The sequence below is a fragment of the Heterodontus francisci genome, chromosome 43 (assembly GCF_036365525.1).
Source record: "Heterodontus francisci isolate sHetFra1 chromosome 43, sHetFra1.hap1, whole genome shotgun sequence".
Lineage (NCBI taxonomy): Eukaryota > Metazoa > Chordata > Chondrichthyes > Heterodontiformes > Heterodontidae > Heterodontus > Heterodontus francisci.
The window spans coordinates 21,072,890-21,097,703 of record NC_090413.1 but is presented as its reverse complement, the minus strand read 5'-3'; the positions used below and the strand labels follow the sequence as shown (position 1 = coordinate 21,097,703).

General features: G+C 49.3%; 2 protein-coding genes across 2 annotated transcripts; both read left to right on the top strand.

Annotated features, from left to right (window-relative positions):
• The first annotated feature begins 420 nt into the window (after positions 1-420).
• Positions 421-16,163, top strand: mri1 (methylthioribose-1-phosphate isomerase 1). The gene is made up of 6 exons (XM_068021120.1): positions 421-632; positions 10,886-11,121; positions 11,893-12,062; positions 12,544-12,720; positions 13,566-13,790; positions 15,653-16,163. The coding sequence occupies exons 1-6, from the start codon at positions 501-503 to the stop codon at positions 15,778-15,780; spliced, it is 1,068 nt and encodes a 355-aa protein (XP_067877221.1). The 5' UTR covers positions 421-500; the 3' UTR covers positions 15,781-16,163.
• A 2,378-nt stretch (positions 16,164-18,541) lies between these two features.
• On the top strand, positions 18,542-22,930 carry c43h19orf53 (chromosome 43 C19orf53 homolog). Its single transcript, XM_068021121.1, has 3 exons — positions 18,542-18,672; positions 21,039-21,094; positions 22,660-22,930. Exons 1-3 carry the CDS (start codon positions 18,588-18,590, stop codon positions 22,780-22,782), a joined length of 264 nt encoding a protein of 87 aa, XP_067877222.1. The 5' UTR covers positions 18,542-18,587; the 3' UTR covers positions 22,783-22,930.
• The last annotated feature ends 1,884 nt before the right edge of the window (positions 22,931-24,814 follow it).

Below are 24,814 nucleotides of genomic sequence, written 5' to 3'. Positions count from 1 at the left end.
AAATACTCAGCAGGTCTGGCAGCATCTGTGGAGAAAGAAACAGGGTTAAATTCATCAGAATTAAATTTAATTTAATCAGTATTCCAGAGTTTAGTGAGGGTGGAATATCAGATCGCAGACTGAACAGTGTGAAACAACTGGTTAGATCAACTGTCCCAATAAAGAATTCTCAATGGATACAATTCATGGAAAATGAGTGACATGATCATTTCAAAATATTACTCGTGTAAATAATAATTTTAAATATATTTGGAAATAGTTTTACGAAGTTTGCTAACAAGGCTCAGGTGTAATTAATGCAAAAACAGCAAGTAATTGAGCAGAAATAGATGCACTTTTAACAAGAACAATAGCAGCAACAGTTTGCAACATTATACAAAGCTGGGGCGATATTTAAAGCCCCACTAGGAGCAAGATTGGCGCCGGTGTCTTCCCTGAAGTTGCAGCCGGTGTGAGTGCTCCGTCCCCCGGACACAGTCGGTGTGCAGTGCCCGGGAGCAATGACTCTGGAAGCGTTCAGGTACCGGCGGGGCAGCCTGCAGATCCTCAACCAGCTCCTGCTGCCACAACACAGCCTGTACGAGGAGATCAGCAGCGTGCAGTCTGCCTGGGAGGCTATCAGGGACATGAAGGTTGGTATCATGTGAGACAGCCTGGATTCAGCAATGCAGGCCTTGGAACTGAAAGAGAGACCGAGCGTGGGGAATATATATAGAGAGAGACTGGGACTGAGTGTGGAGGAGAGAGAGAGACACACACACTGGGATTGTGTGTGGGGATGGAGAGAGAGACAATGGGACTGTGTGTGGGGATGGAGAGAGAGAGAGACACTGGGACTGTGTGTGGGGATGGAGAGAGAGAGAGAGAGAGACACTGGGACTGTGTGTGGGGATGGAGAGAGAGAGAGAGACACTGGGACTGTGTGTGGGGATGGAGAGAGAGAGAGAGACACTGGGACTGTGTGTGGGGATGGAGAGAGAGAGACACTGGGACTGTGTGTGGGGATGGAGAGAGAGAGAGAGACACTGGGACTGTGTGTGGGGATGGAGAGAGAGAGAGAGACACTGGGACTGTGTGTGGGGATGGAGAGAGAGAGAGAGAGACAATGGGACTGTGTGTGGGGATGGAGAGAGAGAGAGAGAGACAATGGGACTGTGTGTGGGGATGGAGAGAGAGAGAGAGACACTGGGACTGTGTGTGGGGATGGAGAGAGAGAGAGAGACACTGGGACTGTGTGTGGGGATGGAGAGAGAGAGAGAGACACTGGGACTGTGTGTGGGGATGGAGAGAGAGAGAGAGACAATGGGACTGTGTGTGGGGATGGAGAGAGAGAGAGAGAGAGAGACACTGGGACTGTGTGTGGGGATGGAGAGAGAGAGAGAGACACTGGGACTGTGTGTGGGGATGGAGAGAGAGAGAGAGAGAGAGAGACACTGGGACTGTGTGTGGGGATGGAGAGAGAGAGAGAGACACTGGGACTGTGTGTGGGGATGGAGAGAGAGAGAGAGAGAGACACTGGGACTGTGTGTTGGGATGGAGAGAGAGAGAGAGAGACACTGGGACTGTGTGTGGGGATGGAGAGATAGAGAGAGAGAGACACTGGGACTGTGTGTGGGGATGGAGAGAGAGAGAGAGAGAGACAATGGGACTGTGTGTGGGGATGGAGAGAGAGAGAGAGAGAGACAATGGGACTGTGTGTGGGGATGGAGAGAGAGAGAGAGAGAGACAATGGGACTGTATGTGGGGATGGAGAGAGAGAGAGAGACAATGGGACTGTGTGTGGGGATGGAGAGAGAGAGAGAGACACTGGGACTGTGTGTGGGGATGGAGAGAGAGAGAGAGACACTGGGACTGTGTGTGGGGATGGAGAGAGAGAGACACTGGGACTGTGTGTGGGGATGGAGAGAGAGAGAGAGACACTGGGACTGTGTGGGGATGGAGAGAGAGAGACACTGGGACTGTGTGGGGATGAGAGAGAGAGAGACACTGGGACTGTGTGTGGGGATGGAGAGAGAGAGACACTGGGACTGTGTGTGGGGATGGAGAGAGAGAGACACTGGGACTGTGTGTGGGGATGGAGAGAGAGAGACACTGGGACTGTGTGTGGGGATGGAGAGAGAGAGAGGGAGAGAGACACTGGTACTGTGTGTGGGGATGGAGAGAGAGGAGAGAGAGAGACACTGGGACTGTGTGGGGGATGGAGAGAGAGAGAGAGAGAGAGACACTGGGACTGTGTGTGGGGGATGGAGAGAGAGAGAGAGGAGAGAGAGACACTGGGGACTGTGTGTGGGGATGGAGAGAAGAGAGAGGAGACGAGGACACTGGGACTGTGTGTGGGATGGAGAGAGAGGAGAGAGACACTGGGACTGTGTGTGGGGATGGAGAGAGAGAGAGAGAGAGAGACACTGGGACTGTGTGTGGATGAGTGAGAGAGAGAGAGAGAGAGACATGGGACTGTGTGTGGGGATGGAGAGAGAGAGAGAGACACTGGGGACTGTGTGTGGGGATGGAGAGAGAGAGAGAGACACTGGGACTGTGTGTGTGGAGATAGGAGAGAGAGAGTGAGAGACACTGGGACTGTGTGTGGGGATGAGAGACCTGGGAGTGAGGGGAAACGGAGACACTGGGACTGCGTGTGGGGATGGAGAGAGAGAGAGAGTCACTGGGGACGTGTGTGTGGGAGGACTGTGTGTGGGGATGGAGAGAGAGAGACACTGGGACTGTGTGTGGGGATGGAGAGAGAGAGACACTGGGACTGTGTGTGGGGATGGAGAGAGAGAGACACTGGGACTGTGTGTGGGGATGGAGAGAGAGAGATAGACACTGGGACTGTGTGTGGGGATGGAGAGAGAGAGAGACACTGGGACTGTGTGTGGGGATGGAGAGAGAGAGAGAGACACTGGGACTGTGTGTGGGGATGGGAGAGAGAGAGAGACACTGGGACTGTGTGTGGGGATGGAGAGAGAGAGAGAGAGACACACACTGGGACTGTGTGTGGGGATGGAGAGAGAGAGAGAGAGAGACACTGGGACTGTGTGTGGGGATGGAGAGAGAGAGAGAGAGAGACACTGGGACTGTGTGTGGGGAGAGAGAGAGAGAGAGAGAGAGAGAGAGAGACACTGGGACTGTGTGTGGGGATGGAGAGAGAGAGAGAGAGAGAGAGACACTGGGACTGTGTGTGGGGATGGAGAGAGAGAGAGAGAGAGACACTGGGACTGTGTGTGGGGATGGAGAGAGAGAGAGAGAGAGACACTGGGACTGTGTGTGGGGATGGAGAGAGAGAGAGAGAGAGAGACACTGGGACTGTGTGTGGGGATGGAGAGAGAGAGAGAGAGAGAGACACTGGGACTGTGTGTGGGGATGGAGAGAGAGAGAGAGAGAGACACTGGGACTGTGTGTGGGGATGGAGAGAGAGAGAGAGAGAGACACTGGGACTGTGTGTGGGGATGGAGAGAGAGAGAGAGAGAGACACTGGGACTGTGTGTGGGGATGGAGAGAGAGAGAGAGAGAGACACTGGGACTGTGTGTGGGGATGGAGAGAGAGAGAGAGAGAGAGAGACACTGGGACTGTGTGTGGGGATGGAGAGAGAGAGAGAGAGAGAGACACTGGGACTGTGTGTGGGGATGGAGAGAGAGAGAGAGAGAGACACTGGGACTGTGTGTGGGGATGGAGAGAGAGAGAGAGAGAGAGAGAGACACTGGGACTGTGTGTGGGGATGGAGAGAGAGAGAGAGAGAGAGACACTGGGACTGTGTGTGGGGATGGAGAGAGAGAGAGAGAGAGACACTGGGACTGTGTGTGGGGATGGAGAGAGAGAGAGACACTGGGACTGTGTAGGGATGGAGAGAGAGAGAGACACTGGGACTGTGTGTGGGGATGGAGAGAGAGAGAGAGAGAGACACTGGGACTGTGTGTGGGGATGGAGAGAGAGAGAGAGAGAGACACTGGGACTGTGCTGTGGGGATGGAGAGAGAGAGAGACACTGGGACTGTGTAGGGATGGAGAGAGAGAGAGACACTGGGACTGTGTGTGGGGAGAGAGAGAGAGAGAGAGACACTGGGACTGTGTGTGGGGATGGAGAGAGAGAGAGAGAGACACATGGGACTGTGTGTGGGGATGGAGAGAGAGAGAGAGAGAGAGAGACACTGGGACTGTGTGTGGGGATGGAGAGAGAGAGAGAGAGAGAGAGACACTGGGACTGTGTGTGGGGATGGAGAGAGAGAGAGAGAGAGAGAGAGAGACACTGGGACTGTGTGTGGGGATGGAGAGAGAGAGAGAGAGAGAGAGAGAGACACTGGGACTGTGTGTGGGGATGGAGAGAGAGAGAGAGAGAGAGAGAGAGACACTGGGACTGTGTGTGGGGATGGAGAGAGAGAGAGAGAGACACTGGGACTGTGTGTGGGGATAGAGAGAGAGAGACACTGGGACTGTGTGTGGGGATGGAGAGAGAGAGAGAGAGAGAGACACTGGGACTGTGTGTGGGGATGGAGAGAGAGAAGAGAGAGAGACACTGGGACTGTGTGTGGGGATGGAGAGAGAGAGAGAGAGAGAGAGAGAGAGACACTGGGACTGTGTGTGGGGATGGAGAGAGAGAGAGAGAGACACTGGGACTGTGTGTGGGGATGGGGGAGAGAGAGAGAGAGAGAGAGAGAGACACTGGGACTGTGTGAGGGGATGGGGAGAGAGAGAGAGAGAGAGAGAGAGAGACACTGGACTGTGTGTGGGGATGGAGAGAGAGAGAGAGAGAGAGAGAGAGAGACACTGGGACTGTGTGTGGGGATGGAAGAGAGAGAGAGAGAGAGAGAGAGAGACACTGGACTGTGTGTGGGGATGGAGAGAGAGAGAGAGAGAGAGAGAGACACTGGGACTGTGTGTGGGGATGGAGAGAGAGAGAGAGAGAGAGAGAGACACTGGGACTGTGTGTGGGGATGGAGAGAGAGAGAGAGAGAGAGAGACACTGGGACTGTGTGTGGGGATGGAGAGAGAGAGAGAGAGAGACACTGGGACTGTGTGTGGGGATGGAGAGAGAGAGATGAGAGAGAGAGAGAGAGAGAGACACTGGGACTGTGTGTGGGTGGATGGAGAGAGAGAGAGAGAGACACTGGGACTGTGTGTGGGGATGGAGAGAGAGAGAGAGAGAGAGAGAGAGAGAGACACTGGGACTGTGTGTGGGGATGGAGAGAGAGAGAGAGAGACAGAGACACTGGGACTGTGTGTGGGGATGGAGTGAGAGAGAGAGAGAGAGACACTGGGACTGTGTGTGGGGATGGAGAGAAGAGAGAGAGAGAGAGAGAGACACTGGGACTGTGTGTGGGGATGGAGAGAGAGAGAGAGAGACACTGGGACTGTGTGTGGGGATTGGAGAGAGAGAGAGAGAGAGAGACACTGGGACTGTGTGTGTGGGATGGAGAGAGAGAGAGAGAGAGAGAGCACTGGGACTGTGTGTGGGGATAGAGAGAGAGAGAGAGAGACACTGGACTGTGTGTGGGATAGGAGAGAGAGAGAGAGAGACACTGGGACTGTGTGTGGGGATAGAGAGAGAGAGAGAGAGACACTGGGACTGTGTGTGGGGATAGAGAGAGAGAGAGAGAGAGAGACACTGGGACTGTGTGTGGGGATAGAGAGAGAGAGAGAGACACTGGGACTGTGTGTGGGGATAGAGAGAGAGAGAGAGAGAGAGAGACACTGGGACTGTGTGTGGGGATAGAGAGAGAGAGAGAGACACTGGGACTGTGTGTTGGGGATAGAGAGAGAGAGAGAGAGAGAGACACTGGACCTAGTGTGTGGGGATAGAGAGAGAGGAGAGACATGGACTGTGGGTAGGGGACCTGACTGTGTTGGGGATAGAGAGAGAGCCACACTGGGACTGTGTGTGGGGATAGAAGAGAGATACACTGGGACTGTGTTGGAGAGAGAGAGAGACACTGGGACTGTGTGTGGGGGATAGAGAGAGAGAGACACTGGGACTGTGTGTGGGGATAGAGAGAGAGAGACACTGGGACTGTGTGTGGGGATAGAGGAGAGAGAGACACTGGGACTGTGTGTGGGGATAGGAGAGAGAGAGACACTGGGACTGTGTATGTGTGTGGGGATAGAGAGAGAGAGACACTGGGACTGTGTGTGGGGATAGAGAGAGAGAGACACTGGGACTGTGTGTGGGGATAGAGAGAGAGAGACACTGGGACTGTGTGTGGGGATAGAGAGAGAGAGACACTGGGACTGTGTGTGGGGATAGAGAGAGAGAGACACTGGGACTGTGTGTGGGGATAGAGAGAGAGAGACACTGGGACTGTGTGTGGGGATGGAGAGAGAGAGAGAGAGACACTGGGACTGTGTGTGGGGATGGAGAGAGAGAGAGAGAGACACTGGGACTGTGTGTGGGGATGGAGAGAGAGAGAGAGAGACACTGGGACTGTGTGTGGGGATGGAGAGAGAGAGAGAGAGAGAGGACACTGGGACTGTGTGTGGGGATGGAGAGAGAGAGAGACACACACACACTGGGACTGTGTGTGGGATAGAGAGAGAGAGAGAGAGAGAGAGACACTGGGACTGTGTGTGGGGATAGAGAGAGAGAGACACTGGGACTGTGTGTGGGGATAGAGAGAGAGAGACACTGGGACTGTGTGTGGGGATAGAGAGAGAGAGAGAGAGAGACACTGGGACTGTGTGTGGGGATAGAGAGAGAGAGACACTGGGACTGTGTGTGGGATGGAGAGAGAGAGAGAGACACTGGGACTGTGTGTGGGGATGGAGAGAGAGAGAGAGAGAGAGAGAGACACTGGACTGTGTGTGGGGATGGAGAGAGAGAGAGAGACTGGGACTGTGTGTGGAGGAGAGCGAGAGAGAGAGACACTGGGACTGAGTGTGGAGGAGAGAGAGAGAGAGAGACACTGGGACTGAGTGTGGAGGAGAGAGAGAGAGAGACACTGGGACTGAGTGTGGAGGAGAGAGAGAGAGAGAGACACTGGGACTGAGTGTGGAGGAGAGAGAGAGAGACACTGGGACTGAGTGTGGAGGAGAGAGAGAGAGACACTGGGACTGAGTGTGGAGGAGAGAGAGAGAGAGAGAGAGAGAGAGAGATGAGACACTGGGACTGAGTGTGGAGGAGAGAGAGAGACACTGGGACTGTGTGTGGGATGGAGAGAGAGAGAGAGACACACACACACTGGGACTGTGTGTGGGGATGGAGAGAGAGAGAGAGAGAGAGACTGGGACTGTGTGTGGGGATGGAGAGAGAGAGAGAGACTGGGACTGTGTGTGGGGATGGAGAGAGAGAGAGACACTGGGACTGAGTGTGGAGGAGAGAGAGAGAGAGAGACACTGGGACTGAGTGTGGAGGAGAGAGAGAGAGAGAGAGAGACACTGGGACTGAGTGTGGAGGGAGAGAGAGAGAGGACACTGGGACTGAGTGTGGAGGAGAGAGAGAGAGACACTGGGACTGAGTGTGGAGGAGAGAGAGAGAGACACTGGGACTGAGTGTGGAGGAGAGAGAGAGAGAGAGTGAGAGAGAGAGACACTGGGACTGAGTGTGGAGGAGAGAGAGAGAGAGAGAGACACTGGGACTGAGTGTGGAGGAGAGAGAGAGAGAGAGAGAGAGACACTGGGACTGAGTGTGGAGGAGAGAGAGAGAGAGAGAGACACTGGGACTGAGTGTGGAGGAGAGAGAGAGAGAGAGAGAGAGAGAGAGAGACACTGGGACTGAGTGTGGAGGAGAGAGAGAGAGAGAGAGAGAGACACTGGGACTGAGTGTGGAGGAGAGAGAGAGAGAGAGACACTGGGACTGAGTGGGAGAGAGAGAGAGAGAGACACTGGGACTGAGTGTGGAGGAGAGAGAGAGAGAGAGAGACACTGGGACTGAGTGTGGAGGAGAGAGAGAGAGAGACACTGGGACTGAGTGTGGAGGAGAGAGAGAGAGAGACACTGGGACTGAGTGTGGAGGAGAGAGAGAGAGACACTGGGACTGAGTGTGGAGGAGAGAGAGAGAGACACTGGGGACTGAGTGTGGAGGAGAGAGAGAGACACTGGGACTGTGTGTGGGGATAGGGTGAGAGAGAGACTGGGACTGTGTGTGGGGATAGGGTGAGAGAGAGTCTGGGACTGTGTGTGGGGATAGATAGAGAGAGAGAGACTGGGACAGTGTGTGGGGATGGAGAGAGAGAGAGGACTGGGACAGTGTGTGGGGATGGAGAGAGAGAGACACTGGGACTGTGTGTGTGGAGGAGAGAGAGACAGACACTGGGACTGAGTGGTGGGAGGAGAGAGAGAGAGACACTGGGACTGAGTGTGGAGGAGAGAGAGAGAGAGACACTGGGACTGAGTGTGGAGGAGAGAGAGAGAGAGAGAGAGACACTGGGACTGAATGTGGGGATAGATAGAGAGAAACACTGGACTGAGTGTGGGGATCGAGAGAGAGAGAGAGATAAAAGCAAAATACTGCGGATGCTGGAAATCTGAAATAAAAACAAGAAATTACAATTTCCAGTTTCCTCGTCCCAACCACCTCCTCTTCACTATGGACGTCCAATCTCTCTACACCTCCATCCCCCACCAGGATGGTTTGAGGGCTCTCCGCTTCTTCCTTGAACAGAGGCTCAACCAATCCCCATCCACCGCCACCCTCCTCCGCCTGGCTGAACTTGTTCTCACATTGAACAACTTCTCCTTCAACTCCACTCACTTTCTTCAAGTAAAAGGTGTCGCTATGGGTACCCACATGGATCCTAGTTATGCCTGTCTTTTGGTGGGATATGTCGAGCATTCTTTGATCCAGTCCTACTCAGGCCCCCTCCCCCAACTCTTTTTCCGGTACATTGATGACTGTATCGGTGCTGTTTCCTGCTCCCGCCCTGAACTGGAAAACTTTATCAACTTTGCTTCCAATTTCCACCCTTCTCTCACCTTTACATGGTCCATCTCTGACACTTCCCTTCCCTTCCTCGACTTCTCTGTCACCATCTCTGGGGATAGGCTGTCTACCAATATCCATTATAAGCCCACCGACTCCCACAGCTACCTGGACTACACTTCTTCACACCCTACCTCCTGTAAGGACTCCATTCCATTCTCCCAGTTTCTCCGTCTCCGACGCATCTGCTCTGATGATGCTACCTTCCATGACGGTGCTTCTGATATGACTTCCTTTTTCCTCAACCGAGGATTCTTCCCCACTGTTGTTGACAGGGCCCTCAACCGTGTCCGGCCCATTTCCCGCACCTCTGCCCTCACCCCTTCCCCTCCCTCCCAGAACCGTGACAGGGTTCCCCTTGTCCTCACTTTCCACCCCATCAGCCTCCATATCCAAAGGATCATCCTCTGCCATTTCTGCCACCTCCAGCGTGATGGTGATGCCACTACCAAACGCATCTTCCCCTCCCTTCCCCTGTCAGCATTCCGAAGGGATCGTTCCCTCCGCGACACCCTGGTCCACTCCTCCATTACCCCCGCCACTTCGTCCCCGTCCCATGGCACCTTCCCCTGCAATCGCAGGAGGTGTAATACCTGCCCATTACCTCCTCTCTCCTCACTATCCCAGGCCCCAAACACTCCTTTCAGGTGAAGCAGCGATTTACTTGTACTTCTTTCAATGTAGTATACTGTATTCGCTGCTCACAATGTGGTCTCCTCTACATTGGGGAGACCAAACGCAGACTGGGTGACCGCTTTGCGGAACACCTCCGCTCAGTCTGCAAGCAGGACCCTGAGCTTCCGGTTGCTTGCCATTTCAACACTCTCCCCTGCTCTCATGCTCACATCTCTATCCTGGGCTTGCTGCAGTGTTCCAGTAGATCAGGCACACTACAGCCTGCCGGACTGAACATTGAGTTCAATAATTTCAGAGCATGACGGGCCCCCCATTTTACTTTTATTTTTAGTTATTTTTTCTTTTTTACATTTTTTACAATTTTTTTTCTTTTGTAAATTTCATTTCATTGTAGTTTGTTCAGTTTGCTTACCCACTTTTTTTTTCATGTTTGTACTTGCTGCTGTTCAATCCTCAGTTCGTTAATACCCTATCTGTACTAATGCTTTGTCTTTCAACACACCATTAACATATTGTTTGCCTTTGCTCCATGACCTCTTGAGAGAGAGAGAGAGAGAGAGAGAGAGAGAGAGATTGGGACTGAGTGTGGGGAGAGAGGGAGAGAGAGAGAAAGAGAGACATTGGGACTGAGTGTGGGGATAGATAGAGAGAGAGAGAGAGAGACATTGGGACTGAGTGTGGGGCTAGAGAGAGAGAAAGAGAGACATTGGGACTGAGTGTGGGGCTAGAGAGAGAGAAAGAGAGACACGGGCTGTGTGGGGATAGATAGAGAGACACTGGGACTGAGTCTGGGGTTAGAGAGAGAGACACACTGGGACTGTGTGGGGATAGAAAGAGAGACACTGGGACTGAGTGTGGGGATAGAAAGAGACACTGGGATTGAGTGTGGGGGTAGAGAGAGAGAGAGAGAGAGAGACACTGGGACTGAGTGTGGGGATAGAGAGAGGGAGAGAGAGACACTGGGACTGAGTGTGGAGGATGTGAAGCTAAATTCCTGCTTGCCTTTTGGCTGCTTCTTGCTGTCCTTCAGCACATTGTTTTTAAATTCTATCTTTTCTTCAGTGTCTTGCTCCCCTTTCCCTCTGTAATCTCCTCCAGCTCTATGTCCCTGCCGGAACCGTCTGCTTTTCAAACTCGAGCCTCCTCCACACCTTCCTTCCCTCCACTCCACTATCAGTGACAAAGATTTTAGTCCCCTTGGCCCCATTCTCCTTGGTCTCTCTCCCTTAACCCCCAACGTCTCCCCCGCACCTTCAAAGTCAGCCTCCATCTTTTGGCCTCCTGCTCGGATCTGTGAGGGACCTTGTTAAAGGTTTTGCATCTAGCCGTGTTCTGTTATGGCAGGTGCGAGGTGCTCCTGCAATTGCTGTCGTCGGATGTCTTAGCCTAGCTGTGGAGCTTCATCGGAGTGAGAAGTGTGACAGGGAAGACTTGGCGACCTTTGCCCTGGAGTCGCTGGACTATCTGGTAACCTCCAGGCCCACGGCGGTCAACATGACACGAGCGGCGCGGGAACTGTCTGACTTTGTTTCGAGTGAGGTCAAGCGGCCGGACTCCAGTGCTGAGAGTTTCAAAGAAAAGTGAGTGAAGGCCGGGAATGAATTGTTTCACCCGACCTCCTTTCATTTCCCTGCAGCTGCCATCCACCACCCCCCCCCCCCCCCCACCACCCCCGAGGGCCATTTGGGTGATGCCTTTCCCATTACTGATGTGACATTCTCATGTTTTTGAATCCTTCCATAGCCTGGCCCCTCCCTATCTCTGTAAACTCCTCCAGCCTGCCAAACATCCCAGATCTCTGTAATCATCCAATCCTGAACTCTTGTGCATCCCCCAATTTCCTTGCTTCCTCTATTGGTGACCCTAAGCAATTCTTTCCTTAAGCCTCTCCGACTCTCTGCACCTCTCTCCTGCTTTAAGACTCCCCTTCAAACCTACCTCGATCTATGTGTCGTAATACCTCCTTATGTAACTCGGTGTCAAATCATGTTTGGTAACGCTCTTGCGAGGTGCCTTGAAACACCCTCACTGGATTAAAGGTGCTGCATAAATGCCTGGTCAGGCAGACGTAAAAATCCTGTGGCAATATTCGAAGCAGAGCAGGGAGTTCTCCTGATGTCTTGGCCACCATTTCTCCCTCGAGTAATGACTTTTCTTTTTAAAAAAAAAAACAGACTAACTTGTTCAGCTCCTTTCACTTAACCTCAAACATCCAACAGTGACTAGACAAACCTCTTTCGATTAGTCTGGGTTGGGATTCGAACCCAGGTCCTGGAGGAGAAATTGCGCTTGTTAACTTTATGCAGCAGCTAGTCCTGATTGAAGCTTTTTCTTTTCCTTCCCCCGAAAAGTCTGCTTTGCCGAATCGAGGCCATGTTGGAGAAGGACATCTGCAACAACAAAAGTATTGGAAACCATGGCGCCAAACACATTCTCTCCAGAGCAAAAACGGACAAAGTAATAATCCTCACTCATTGTAACACTGGCTCCCTGGCAACAGCAGGATATGGCACAGCATTGGGTAAGGGCTACTTTCATTTTTGGACTTCGCAATACCAATTGGAGGTGAGCCTCTTTTTTTCTGACTCCATTTTCTCTTCTGTACCTTGCCTCCTCCCTATCTCGGTCAGCTCCTCCAGCTCTATAACCTCCTGAGATTTCTGTGTACCAGCAACTCTGGCCTCTGCACATCCCTGATTTCCTTCAAGCCTGGTCCGCCATTAATTAAGATTATAGCTGATATTCTACCTCAATTTTTCCACCCTATCCTATTTTCCCAAGCTCTGGAATTCCCTCACTAAACCTCTCTGCCCCTTCTCTCCTCCTTTTAGAAACCCTACCCTTGTAACCAAGTCAGCAGTCCTAATATCTCCTTCTGTGGCTCGGCGTCAAACTTTGGTTGACAACACTCCTGTGAAGCATTTTGGGACGCTAAAGTCGCTATATAAATGCAAGTTGTTATTTCTTACCCAGTGATTTTATCTGTTTCCCACTGCCCTCAGGGGTAATACGATCTCTATGGTCCACTGGTCGCCTTGAACACGTTTACTGCACGGAGACCAGGCCCTACAACCAGGGGGCGAGGCTCACTGCATATGAGCTGGTGTACGAGAAAATCCCCGCCACTCTCATCGCCGACAGCATGGTATCCGTGGTTATGAAGGAGAAGGGAATTTCAGGTAATTCTTCGAACCATGCAGAACGACCCTGACAACCTGCAACTGCAACAGGCGCCCACTCACATTGAGGCACAGAGTGGCATCAAGAAGTTGGCCTTGCACCAAGCTGTCAGGCCTATTGACATACCTCTGTGGTGACCTTTCCCCTTTTTGTTCTATTCTGTGGATTGTGCTCCTGACGCTTGTATCTGGATGATGGTCATTAACCGTTTGTTGAAGCACATGACTGCTTTTTAAAAATAGACTCTCCTAGTTTGTTTTAGTTTATATCCCCGTTGCTATGTTAGGGATCCCAAATGAAGCGTTTTTGTCCAACAATTAGCTTGGTATTCTTTCTGCACGCAACACAAATGGTTTAAAAATCAGCTTTGCTTACAAAAATCAGGTCTCAGCTGAACTTGATACAGTCGTCTTGACGATTGTTTGGTTGTCAAGCAGTTTGCATGAGGGAGGAGCTAAAACACTCCATTCAAATACAAACATGCTGTGCAATTTGTTTAGATAATCGGGTGGGGGAGGTGCAATTTTACTTGGCGGGAAATTGACTGGATTGAGTGGGATGCTTGATTTACTCCTGGCCTGATGGTGACTTCAAATTGAGAATAAAAGCGGGTGCAGATGCAAAAGTAACATTGCACCCAATTCCATCAGTTTCTTAACTGGTAGGTTAGTTAAAATTGTGGGTCTGATTGGCAGCTTTGTGAATTTAACAGCCAGTTACAAGCACCAGAATAGATCGAGTTTTGATCTATGCTCTACGCTAAATATACTGACTTCAACAAGGGCAAGTATTAGTCTCATTCTGACCTGCCGGCTTAGCCTAACTTATTAACTTTGGTGTGCAGCTGTTGTGGTCGGAGCAGACCGAATCGTGGCCAATGGCGACACGGCCAATAAGATTGGAACGTACCAGCTGGCCATTGCGGCCCATCACCATGGCGTCCCTTTCTACGTGGCAGCCCCAAGTACGTCGTGTGACCTTACTCTGGAGAGCGGGGAGCAGATAGTCATCGAGGAAAGGCCAGGGGAAGAGCTAACGGACATTAATGGAGTCCGCATTGCGGCACCAGGTGAGATGAGGTTGCGGTTGTATGTTCTTGGGCAAGAAGATGGCTGAAATCAGTGCGTATACAGAGGGGCACCCTGATGGATTTGTTGGTGCATTCATTGCCTTAGATGCTATTGGGATACAGAGCAGAAGGTCTTGGGGGGGTGGTGGGGGAAAGGAAATTGGGGGGTATGGTAGCATTGTGGTTATGTTCCTCAGACTAGTAATCCAGAGGCCTAGAATACTCAGGAGATGTGAGTTCAGATCCCACTATGGTAGCTGGGGAATTTAAATTCTGTTAATTAAATAAATCCAGAATAAAAGCTAGTATCAGCAATGGTGCCATGAAACGACCAATTTGTCATAAAAACCCATCTGGTTCACTCATGTCCTTTAGAGAAGGAAATCTGCCATCCATATCCGGTCTGGCCTACATGTGACTCCAGATCCGCAGCAACGTGGTTGACTCTTAACTGCCCTATGAAGTAGTCTAGCAAGCTACTCAGCTGTGTAGGGGTCTGCAATAAATGCAGGCCTTGCCACATTCCGTGAATGAATAAAAATAAATAAATAATCATTTCATCCTATGATAACTATAGTGGGTTCATGCCCTACCAGAGATTTGAACACCTAATCTAGGTTGAATACCCAGAGAGAAAGAAAGAATAAATTTGCATTTATATAGCATCTTTCACAACTCCAGTATGTCTCAAAGTGCTTTACATATAAATACCATGGCTACAAGAGCAGGTCAGAGGCTAGGAATCCTGCGGCGAGTAACTCACCACCTGACTCCCCAAAGCCAGTCCATCATCTACAAGGCACAAGTCAGGAGTGTGATGGAATACTCTCCACTTGCCTGGATGGGTGCAGCTCCAACAACACTCAAGAAGTTCGACACCATCCAGGACAAAGCCCGCTTGATTGGCACCCCATCCACAAACATTCACTCCCTCCACCACTGACGTACAGTGGCAGCAGTGTGTACCATCTACAAGGTGCACTGCAGCAACGCACCTAGGTTCCTTAGACAGCACCTTCCAAACCTGCGACCTCTACTAACTAGAAGGACAAAGGCAGCAAATGCATGGGAACACCACCACCTGCAAGTTCCCCTCCAAGTCACACACCATCCTGACTCGGAACTATATCACCGTTCCTTCAATGTCGCTGGGTCAAAATCCTGGAACTTCCTTCCTAATAGCACCTACCTCACATGGACTGCAGCGGTTCAAGAAGGCAGCTCCCCACCACCTTCTCCAGTGCAATTAGGGATGGGCAATAAATGCTGGCTGAGCCAGCGACGCCCACATCCCATGAATGAATTTTTAAAAAAAGTGAATTAAATACTATTCAAGCGTAGGCTCTGTTGAAATATAGGAAAATGTGGCAGCTAATTTGCACACAGCAAGCTCCCACAACCAGCAATGAGATAATGACCAGATAACCTGTTTTAGCGATGTTTATTTGGTTAGCTAAATATTGGGCAGGACACCAAGGAAAATTTCCCCTGCTCCTCTTTGTATAGTGCCATGGGATCTTTTATGTCCACCAGAGAGGGCAGATGGGAGCTCACTTTAATATCTCACCAAAAAGACTCCACCTCTGACAGTTCAGCACTCCCTCAATACTGCACTGAGGTATCAACTTAGATAATGTGCTCAAATCTCTGGTGAGATTTGAACTCATGACCTTCTGTCTGATGCAAGAGTGAGTGCGAGGCTGACACCTTTACTCGTAATGAGTTCGAGTGATAACTGAAGAAGCCCACATAGCATGGGAAGACTTCAGCCAAGGCAAGGGTTGGGGGAGGGGGGGTGTGGACATATATAAAATTAAAGCCATTGTAGTGCCAAACTGTTTAATTTCTCTCTCTATTTGCAGGAATAGGGGTGTGGAATCCTGCTTTTGACATCACACCGCACAGCCTCATCACAGCAGGAATCATTACCGAGTTTGGGGTTCACGAGCCTCAAGACCTTCGGAAAGTGTTCGCTGATAAAACCTCCTGACAAATCAGAATTGGAGCTACACATCCTGAAGATGTGCTTCCTCTTCCTGCCTTTCTTCCTGCTCCTCTCAACTTTCCAGGCTTTTCTTTTGCTTCTGTATAAAATCCAAATGCACGCCATATTTTTTCCAAAATTGAGTATAACATTAGTCCCTTCCCATCACTCAGTCTTTATTGTATCTCACGACTGGAGAATACCAACCATGTTTCTTGCCTCCTCAAATCTACAACCCAAGCTTGTTTCACCTGAACATGACCTCAAGATTTATCTCCTGTCTTTTATTTTTTGTTGAGCCCTGATTGGTGTCTCACAAGCTGGACTCTGGCCCTTCACCTGGGGCTGTTCAATATAAATAAAACAGATTTGGCATCATCTTGCACGGATCACTGATCTAGCTTGTTTCCATGGTTACCTATTGTGAAATAACATTCTACTCCTGGGGCTCTTCTGGCTCCTGCTTTGTAGTTGGTGTACAGCGCTGGTCGGCTCTGCACTCTGATCCGTTCCGGAATGTTTTAAACCCTGGCGAGACGACCGTGGAATAATAAGAGCCAGATGTGATGGGTTTGCTGACAAAAGGGATGGAAGATCCTCTGAAGGTCATCGAGCGAAAAATGGCCAATTAGCTCACTGACTGAGACTGGGCCCTCAAATAATCCCCAGCTGATCGTGTCAAGTGACATCGCTGAGGGGTTCCCTTGAACAGATCCTGAGTTCCCTCAGACAATGGCACTGAATCAATAGACCTAGGCCCCAAGTTTGACTGGTCGGTGCTGAATTAGTTGAGCCCAGCCTAGATAGCGGTTGGCTGGCGGATTTCTGATCCTGGTGGGGGAGACACATCAAAATCGATCCTGATCATATTCACACTCAAATGGCATTCCATAGGGTTGGGAAATGTTTGCCGATCAGGAGGCTTGCATGGGAGCATCTGCAACAAGAGGACTAACCATAAAATTAGAGGTCGGACATTCACAGGCCTCCTCTAAAGCCATAAATGACTTTATGTCAGGAAGCATTTTTTCGCCCAGAGGCAACTGGAAATCTGGATCTCTCTTCCCCACCAAAAAGCTGGTGAGGCTGGGGATCAATTGAAAATTTCAAAATGGTGATTGACAGATTTTTGTTAGGTGAGAGTATTAAAGGTTATAGAACCAAGGTAGGTCGATGGCGTTAAGATACGGATCTAATTGAATGGCAGAACAGGCTTGAGGGGCCCAATGCTGCAGCTGAAGACAATATTAAAATGGGCTTATTCAGAGCAAGTGTGTAAGAAGAATGCAGACGGTTCGGTAGAAACATTCCTGCCTTACTTATTTGTAGGACTGTCCGGGAATATTTAATCTCTGGCCCCCGAGTCCTGGAAACCTCTCCCTTAAAACTCTGAAAATTCAGCCCTGTTTGTGTTTCCATCTCTTTGCTGTTCGCATTTTGAAAGCCGGGTTTGGAAAGAGCTGTGTTTCGTGCTGGTCCTTATTGGTGGGTAAATAAGAACTCGCAACACTGGAATATGTCCATATCAGATACATGAATTATCTGCAAATTAATGAGTTTAATGTCTGTATGTGATGCGCAGGGCTCCAAGGTATGCTCTTAAATGGCCCATTAGGACTTCCTTGGATTAAATCATTACTTTGAATGTGGTGCCTATTAAGTAATAATTGTACTGTGGAGAGCTAATGGACACAACCTTGAAGGAAAAATATTACACAATTTTTTCATCTTTTTACAAATAATTAGATAAATTGTGCAGAAACTTGCATTTCTCTATACTGACCTTCACAAAGATTATCCATTTAGTGAAGTCAGTTGAAGGATAAATATTGGCCAGGACACCAGGGAGATCTCCCTGCTTTTATTCCAAATAGAGGGATCCTTCATTTCACCTCAGAGGGCAGACATGACATTGGTTTAGGCCTCATTTGAGGGACAGCCCCTTCAATATTCCCTCACTACAACACTGGGAGTGTCAGCCTTGATTTTGTGCTCAAATATCAGGAGTGGGACTTGAACCCACAACCTTGATTCCACAGCAACAGTGTTACTAACTGAGCCATAGCAGACATTAAAAGCAAGCTCAGTACTGGATTAATATTAACATATCACTACCTTTGGCACAGTGCATCAAGAGGTGGAGAGGTTTAGGGAGGGAATTCTAGAGTTTAGGGTACTGGTAGCTGAAGGCTCAGCTGCCAAAGGTGGAGGGATAAAAATCAGGGATCTGCAAGAGGCCAGAATTGGAGAAGTGCAGAGATTTCAGCAGGTTGTGGAGGAGGTGAGAGATGGGGAGGGGTGTGGGAATGGAGGAATTTGAAAAATAAAATTGAGGTGCCCTCTTATTTCCACGGTGTGAGGTGTTTTGTGCTTCGCATCATACAGTCTACTGCCAAGAGGGCACCTTATGCCACTGTCTATTATATCTATGTTCTGTGGCCCCAAAAACGCCATTCCCTGCCCTCCTCTATCCCGCAATGCCCCGCTCCCTTGCCCCTCACTATCCCACAATGCCCTGCTCCTCCCTATCCCACAATGTCCCGCATTCCTGCCCCTCACTAACCCACAATGCCCCGCAACCCAGCCCCTCACTATCCCACAATACACAGCTCCCCGGCCCCTCTCTATCCCACAATACACAGCTCCCCGGCCCCTCACTATCCCACAATGCCCCGCACTCCAGCCCTTCTCTATCCCACAATGCCCCGCAACCCAGGCCCCTCTCTATCCCACAATACACAGCTCCCCTGCCCCTCTCTATCCCACAATGCCCCCCACCCCAGCCCTTCTCTATCCCACAGTGCCTAACGGCAATGGCGCAGGGTCGCTTCAAACTGGCAGCGCGGAAGCCGCCGGCGAGGAAGCAGCAGAACCGAGGCGGCGGGCTCAGGAAGGGAGGTGAGGAGAGTTGGGGAGGGTGGGTTCGTGCCCAGGACTCTCGGGCCTGCGGTGCGCAAGAAGCGAGGGTTAAGGTACAACCTCATCCATCCTCCGGTGAAGCGATGAAACCGCGGGTCTGCGTTCTCCCCCGGGGTCTCCAAGGCTAACACTGCAGGGGCGGGGGTCAAGGGGTTACTGGGTCACGGGGTCAGGCCCCAGTCCAGACCTTTGAAATATTTAACATTTTCCCCTCATTTTTGGGGGGAAAACAATGTAATTCCAAGTTAAATAGTTTGTCAGTTGAGAGAATCCTGATTGCAGCCTGGATGAGTGTTTAAAGCTGCAATAGGTAGAGTCAGTCACGCAGGGGCATTTTACAATGATATTGAAGATTGCACTTGCGATTTTTTTGTATAACATGTCTACAAATTACACTTTTCATGGGTTTGTTTTTGCTCTAATGCTTTCAAGCTGCATCCCAATCGTGTAGTAAGGCAGCAAGACCTGGACAATATCCAGGCATTCGCGCCACACAAGTGCCAGGCAATGACAATCTCAAACAAGAGAGAATCTAACCATCTCCCTTGATATTTAATGGTATTACCATCGCTGAATCCCTCACTATCAACATCCTGGGGGTTACCATTGACCAGATACTGAACTGGAGTGGTCATATAAATACTGTGGCTACAAGAGCAGGTCAGAGGCTAGGAATCCTGCAGTGAGTAACTCACCTCCTGATTCCCCAAAGCCTCTCCATCATCTACAAGGCACAAGTCAGGAGTGTGATGGAATACTCTCCACTTGCCTGGATGGGTGAAGCTCCAACAACACTCAAGAAGCTTGACACCATCGAGGACAAAGCAGCCCGCTTGATTGGCACCCCATCCACCAACATTCTCTCTCTCCACTACCGAAGCACAGTGGCAGCCATTTGTACCATCTACAAGATGTACTGCAGCAACTTGCCAAGACTCCTTAGACAGCACCTTCCAAACACACGACCTCTACCACCTAGAAGGTCAGAGGCAGCAAATGCATGGGAATGCCTCCACCTGCAAGTTCCCCTCCAAGCCACATACCATACTGACTTGAAACTATATCGGCGTTCCTTCAGTGTCACTGGGTCAAAATCCTGGAACTCCCTAACAGCACTGTGGGTGTACCTACCTCACATGGACTGCAGCAGTTCAAGAATGCAGCTCACCACCACCTTCTCAAGGACAATTAGGGATGGGCAATAAATGCTGGCCTGGCCAACAATGCCCACATCCAATGAATGAATGAATTAAAAAAAAATCCCAATCTGTGCTGCTCACTCTGGACTGGCTCAGACCTGGTGTGAAAACCCTGCACTTCCATTCCATATGGTAGCAACAAAACTTCTACCAATTTAAGAGATCATCCATAGCTGTGCACCTGCCAGGGAATCGTTTATGGGCAGCCTTTGATTTTCTACACAAAACTTCACCTGTCCTCAGGATATTGCAGCCAGCAAACTATTGAAACTACTGTTTTAATGTCAGGAAATGGTACAGTCAACTTGTGCACAAGGCCCCACAAACAGCAATGAGATAAATGGCCACTATTTGTAGTGGTGTTGATTGAAGGATGAATGTTGGACTCTTGGCAAACCTCTGTTCCATGTGGTATTTTTTGTATCTACCTGAGTGGGAAGACAGGGCCTCAAGTTAACATCTCATCTGAAAGACTGCACTGGGCAAGGCTCCTTCGACAGCACCTTCCAAACTGGCAAACTGTACCACCTACAAGGGCAGCAGATGCATGGGAGCACCACCACCTGCAAGTTCCCCTCCAAGTGGCACACCATCCTGACATGGAACTGGATTGCCTTTCAGTCAAAAACCTGGAACTCCCTCCTTGACAGCAATGTGGGTATACCTACGCCACTCAGACTGCTGCGGTTCGTCAAGGCGGCTCACCACCACCTTCTCAAGGGCAATTAGGGATGGGCAGTAAATGCTGGCCTTGCCAGTGACGCCCATAACCCCATGAACGAATTTTTAAAAAAACTTTCCAACAATGCAGCAGTTCCTCAGCTGAAATGATCAGCTTAAAATTGTGCACTTGTGCCTTGAGTGGGACTTGAACTCTTGACTGACTCTTTAAGAGGCGGGAGTAGGATCATTGAGTCGAGGCTGATGCCTGCTGGGCAAAAGATTGTAGACTGAGAGGAAATGATTTTCCAATATGATGTCTGATTCACAACAGGAGTATAAAGATGTAAAATCCCAGTGTTACCTGAATCTTGTGTATTAAATGTCCTGGTTAACTGAACTTACTATATGTTGTACAAAACCAATCCATTGAACTGATATTTCCCTTGTGTTGATAATGTTTTTCCCCCCCTCCCCCCATTTTAGGCAGAATAATTGCTCCTAAAAAGACCCAAGTAGTTCAACAGCAGAAACTGAAGAAGGTATTTTTTTTTGGAATTTATAAATTTTTTTTGCATGTCTAGAGCTTTTTTTTTTGAGAAGCCATGAAAGCAGTGGAAAGTTTTATCATGGCAGGTGACGTCTTTCTCAGAGAAAAAGCAAAAATATTGATGCAGATTCCTCGTGCGTTGAAAAAGAAATTGATCCTGGCTGCCACAAGTCTTTTCCTGGTCAGTCTGATCATGCACTTCAACCCTTGATAGATCTGGTAGAGCAGACCCTGTGTCGTTCAGTGTGTGGTGCTTTTCTATTTTAGAGCTGAAGCTAGTGTAGAATGCTACAATTTAATGTGTCCATTGCCTTAAAAACCTCGAGAAAAGAAAGACGTGCATTTATATAGCACCTTTCACGGCCTCGGGATGTCCCAACCAACAAATACCCTAGAAAAATCAAGACCGATTTGGTTGCAGAGTTGTGGCTTTCTGCCTCTGAACCTCCATGCCCTGTGTTACAGTCTTGACAGGTTCCTCTCTTGAAGACGTGGAGCTTTGTACAGAGAGGAGCAGGAGCCTGTTTGCCCTTTTGATTGGAGTGCTTGGGTATTGAAGAAAAAGCAACTGTTCTGCTTCTCAATCTGGGAAGGGCATGAAGCTTCAAAAGTCAGAGGGCCTCCCTCAGCACATCATTGCAGCGGAATGTGCAGAGCTGCAGCGCTCTCATTCTGACAGCAGAGGCAGCTAGTGAGCAAGATAAATGGCTCGTCAGGGCAGACACTACAGTGTGAGATTCCTGCCTTTTGAACATTGGACAGATCTCTGTAGCAGGTGTAAAACCCAGATCCCAGCCACTTTCCTTTCTGTAGTTGTCTTTCGACGCAACACAGCCTCCAGGCTGTTGCCAGGGCTCAGTCAGTGGTGTCCTGTTGTACTCCACAAGGAGGTAAAAGATTGATCCAAATGCTTCCTCCTCCACAGAGAGGTTAAAAAAAAGTCTCTGTTTAACCCCTTCATTCTGGGGCAGAAGTAGGCGACCCAAGCTGGTGGTGGGAGCTTTAGATAAAAACCACCACCTGTACAATGTATCCGGCTATCCCAGTGTGCCATTGATGATCAGGGACATGGAGAACATACACTCAAGTTCTCAGGCAGTCAGAGAAAGTTTGTTACCTTTCACTTAATTTCTTTGTGCGGTGGGGGGAGCTCGTGATAATCTTTCTCTTTACCCATCGTGTGACTGATGGTCCAGCCTGATGATGTAATAAATCGTGTGAAACCCACCAAGAAGCAGATTTGAGCAGCACGAGGCCAGTTTTCTGTCTCTATGATTCCCCACCCCCCCTTCAGAATCAGAAGTGAAACCTTTGAGGAATCCCCTTGTGACCGGCTGTCTTGCGATTTGAAACTTGAAGTTTTTGTCGCTTGTTGATGAGCTGGCTTGGTCATGTTGGTGTTACTAATCCCTAGCATTTAGCGTGCATTGCCCCATAGTTAAAGTGATAGAATGGAAAGAAACTCCTTTCTCTCGGGCGGCGCTGCATGTGTTAAGATGCGAGTGGGCGAAGCCTTATGAAGGTGTTTGACTGCCGGCTTTTAAACTTGTTTCGCAGAACCTGGAAGTTGCTATAAGGAACAAGATTGAACACGACATCACCATGAAAGCCAGCTCCAACATGCACAAGAAACTGAAGATCGTGAAAGCGCCGCAGAAGCAGCGCAAGGCAGACAAATAGGATTAATGGGTGTACACAGGCCTGGGAAATCTTTGCAGATATCGGAAAGGCGGACTGCAGTGCAATTGAAGCTTGTTAAATGAGGCCTCTCCTTGTCCCCTTGTCACACCTTCTTTCATCCATTAAAAAATACTTTGTTTTACTTTGATTGTTCAGTGTTGTTGAGGTGCTTATTTTGTGCATTGCTGCCACCATGCTATAGGAAAAATCGTACTGCAAGCGATTTGCCTTCTGACGGTGCCAATACGCAGCTCATTTGATGCTTTGAACTTGCTATCTCAGTCGTTGCTGAAACCCTCATTCACACAGTGCTCGCTTCCAGACTTCATTTTTTTTCAACACTGGCCTATTGAACTCCCCCCCCGCCCCCCCCAACAAAACCCACTCACACCAGTTCTGTCTACGCTGATGTCTGTTGACTGCCCCTCGCCATCAAAAATCCCAGCCGACAAATCCACTTGTGTCCCCTCTTCTCTGTACGTTTGCGGCTTCCTCCTGCCCTCGTCCCTGATCCCGCCTTCTGTTCTTCCCCTTCAGTGGCCTTGCCTTCAGCAATCCTGCCCCCCATATTCCAGATTATTGTCTCCAAAGCTTTCTGTCTTGCGACATCTCTTCCCATTCAGGGCCTCTTTAAACTCACCTCTTTGTGCCGAACCCACTTGCCCTAGTTTCTTTGCTGCACCAACTCAGCCCTGAGACCCAAATGTGAAGGACTTTGGAATGTTTCTCAAATTAAACTTAGTAAATAAATAAATGCAGGTAATCACTCCTGCTAGCCAGTAACGTGCCTCTTACCACCAATTACTTCCAAGTATGCAGCTCAAAACTCCAATTCAGAAAGACAAAACCTGTATGGTAACTACACAGTGATGATCGTTTTACATATTTGACTTTAAGGACGTCTTCGAAACAGCACAATTAGTCACAGCAAGAGTCAGGGCCCAAAGAAGTAATCTGTTCTTGTAGTTCTAAATCATTTAAATCTGATTTTCAAAAAAACTTTTGTGTACAAGTTGAGACGCTAAGCTGGAAAGGAGTCCGAACTCTCCAATTCCATCCAGTTACTGAACTGTTTCAGTTCTATTTAGATATGGGAAAATCTATTTTCAGGGACGAGGGCAGGAGGAAGCCGCAAACGTACAGAGAAGAGGGGACACAAGTGGATTTGTCGGCTGGGATTTTTGATGGTACTGGTGACTATGCAGGCATGTATACTGATTGTTTTTTTAAAAATGTAAAACCATATTTGTTTTTAAAAATGGTTAATAGATATTTTCTACCAAAATACATGAGGTTTTGGTGAATTATAAGCTGGTGGGTACATTAACAAGAGTCAAGGACAACTGAAGGTCAAACCAAAGAAAATGGATCCCGATAAAACCAGACTTAGAGCGCAGGTTCATAAAAATAACGGAAAGCAGAATAGTTTTTAAGACACACCAGCTCAGTATAGTCCAGAGCTATGGAGCTCAAGAAGGTTCCAGTTTCAATGCCTTAACTTTGATGAGTTAGCTTATTCTGGCAACCGACCCTAAAGCAGAAGTTCTGGGCGGTTAATGGTTGAAAGCAAAATGATGTAGCTAGCTTATGCAGTCTGCTTACTCATTATGAGTCCAATATCAGGAAATTATGCCTCACTGTGTAGTAAGAACAAATATGATCTGGTAAAGGAATTGCCATTAATAGAGCACTTTATGGTATCATCAAAGCTTGGGAACAGACATGGCAGATTGCAGGAACAATAGTCTCACATGCCTGGTATGGTAGTGTAGAGGTTATGTTACAGGACTTGTAACCTAATAATCCAGAAAACGGAATGTCAAATCCCACCATGGCTGTTTGTATTCATCTTAAAAAAAAAAAAAAAAATCTGGGAATAAAAAGCTCACATCAGTAAAACCCCAACTGGTTCACTAATGCTCTTGAGGGCAGCAAACCTGTCGTCCCGACCCAGTGTGTGACTCCAGTCTCGCATCAACGAGACTGACTCTTGACTGCCTTCTGCAGGGCTTGGCGTCTCACTCAGTTGTGT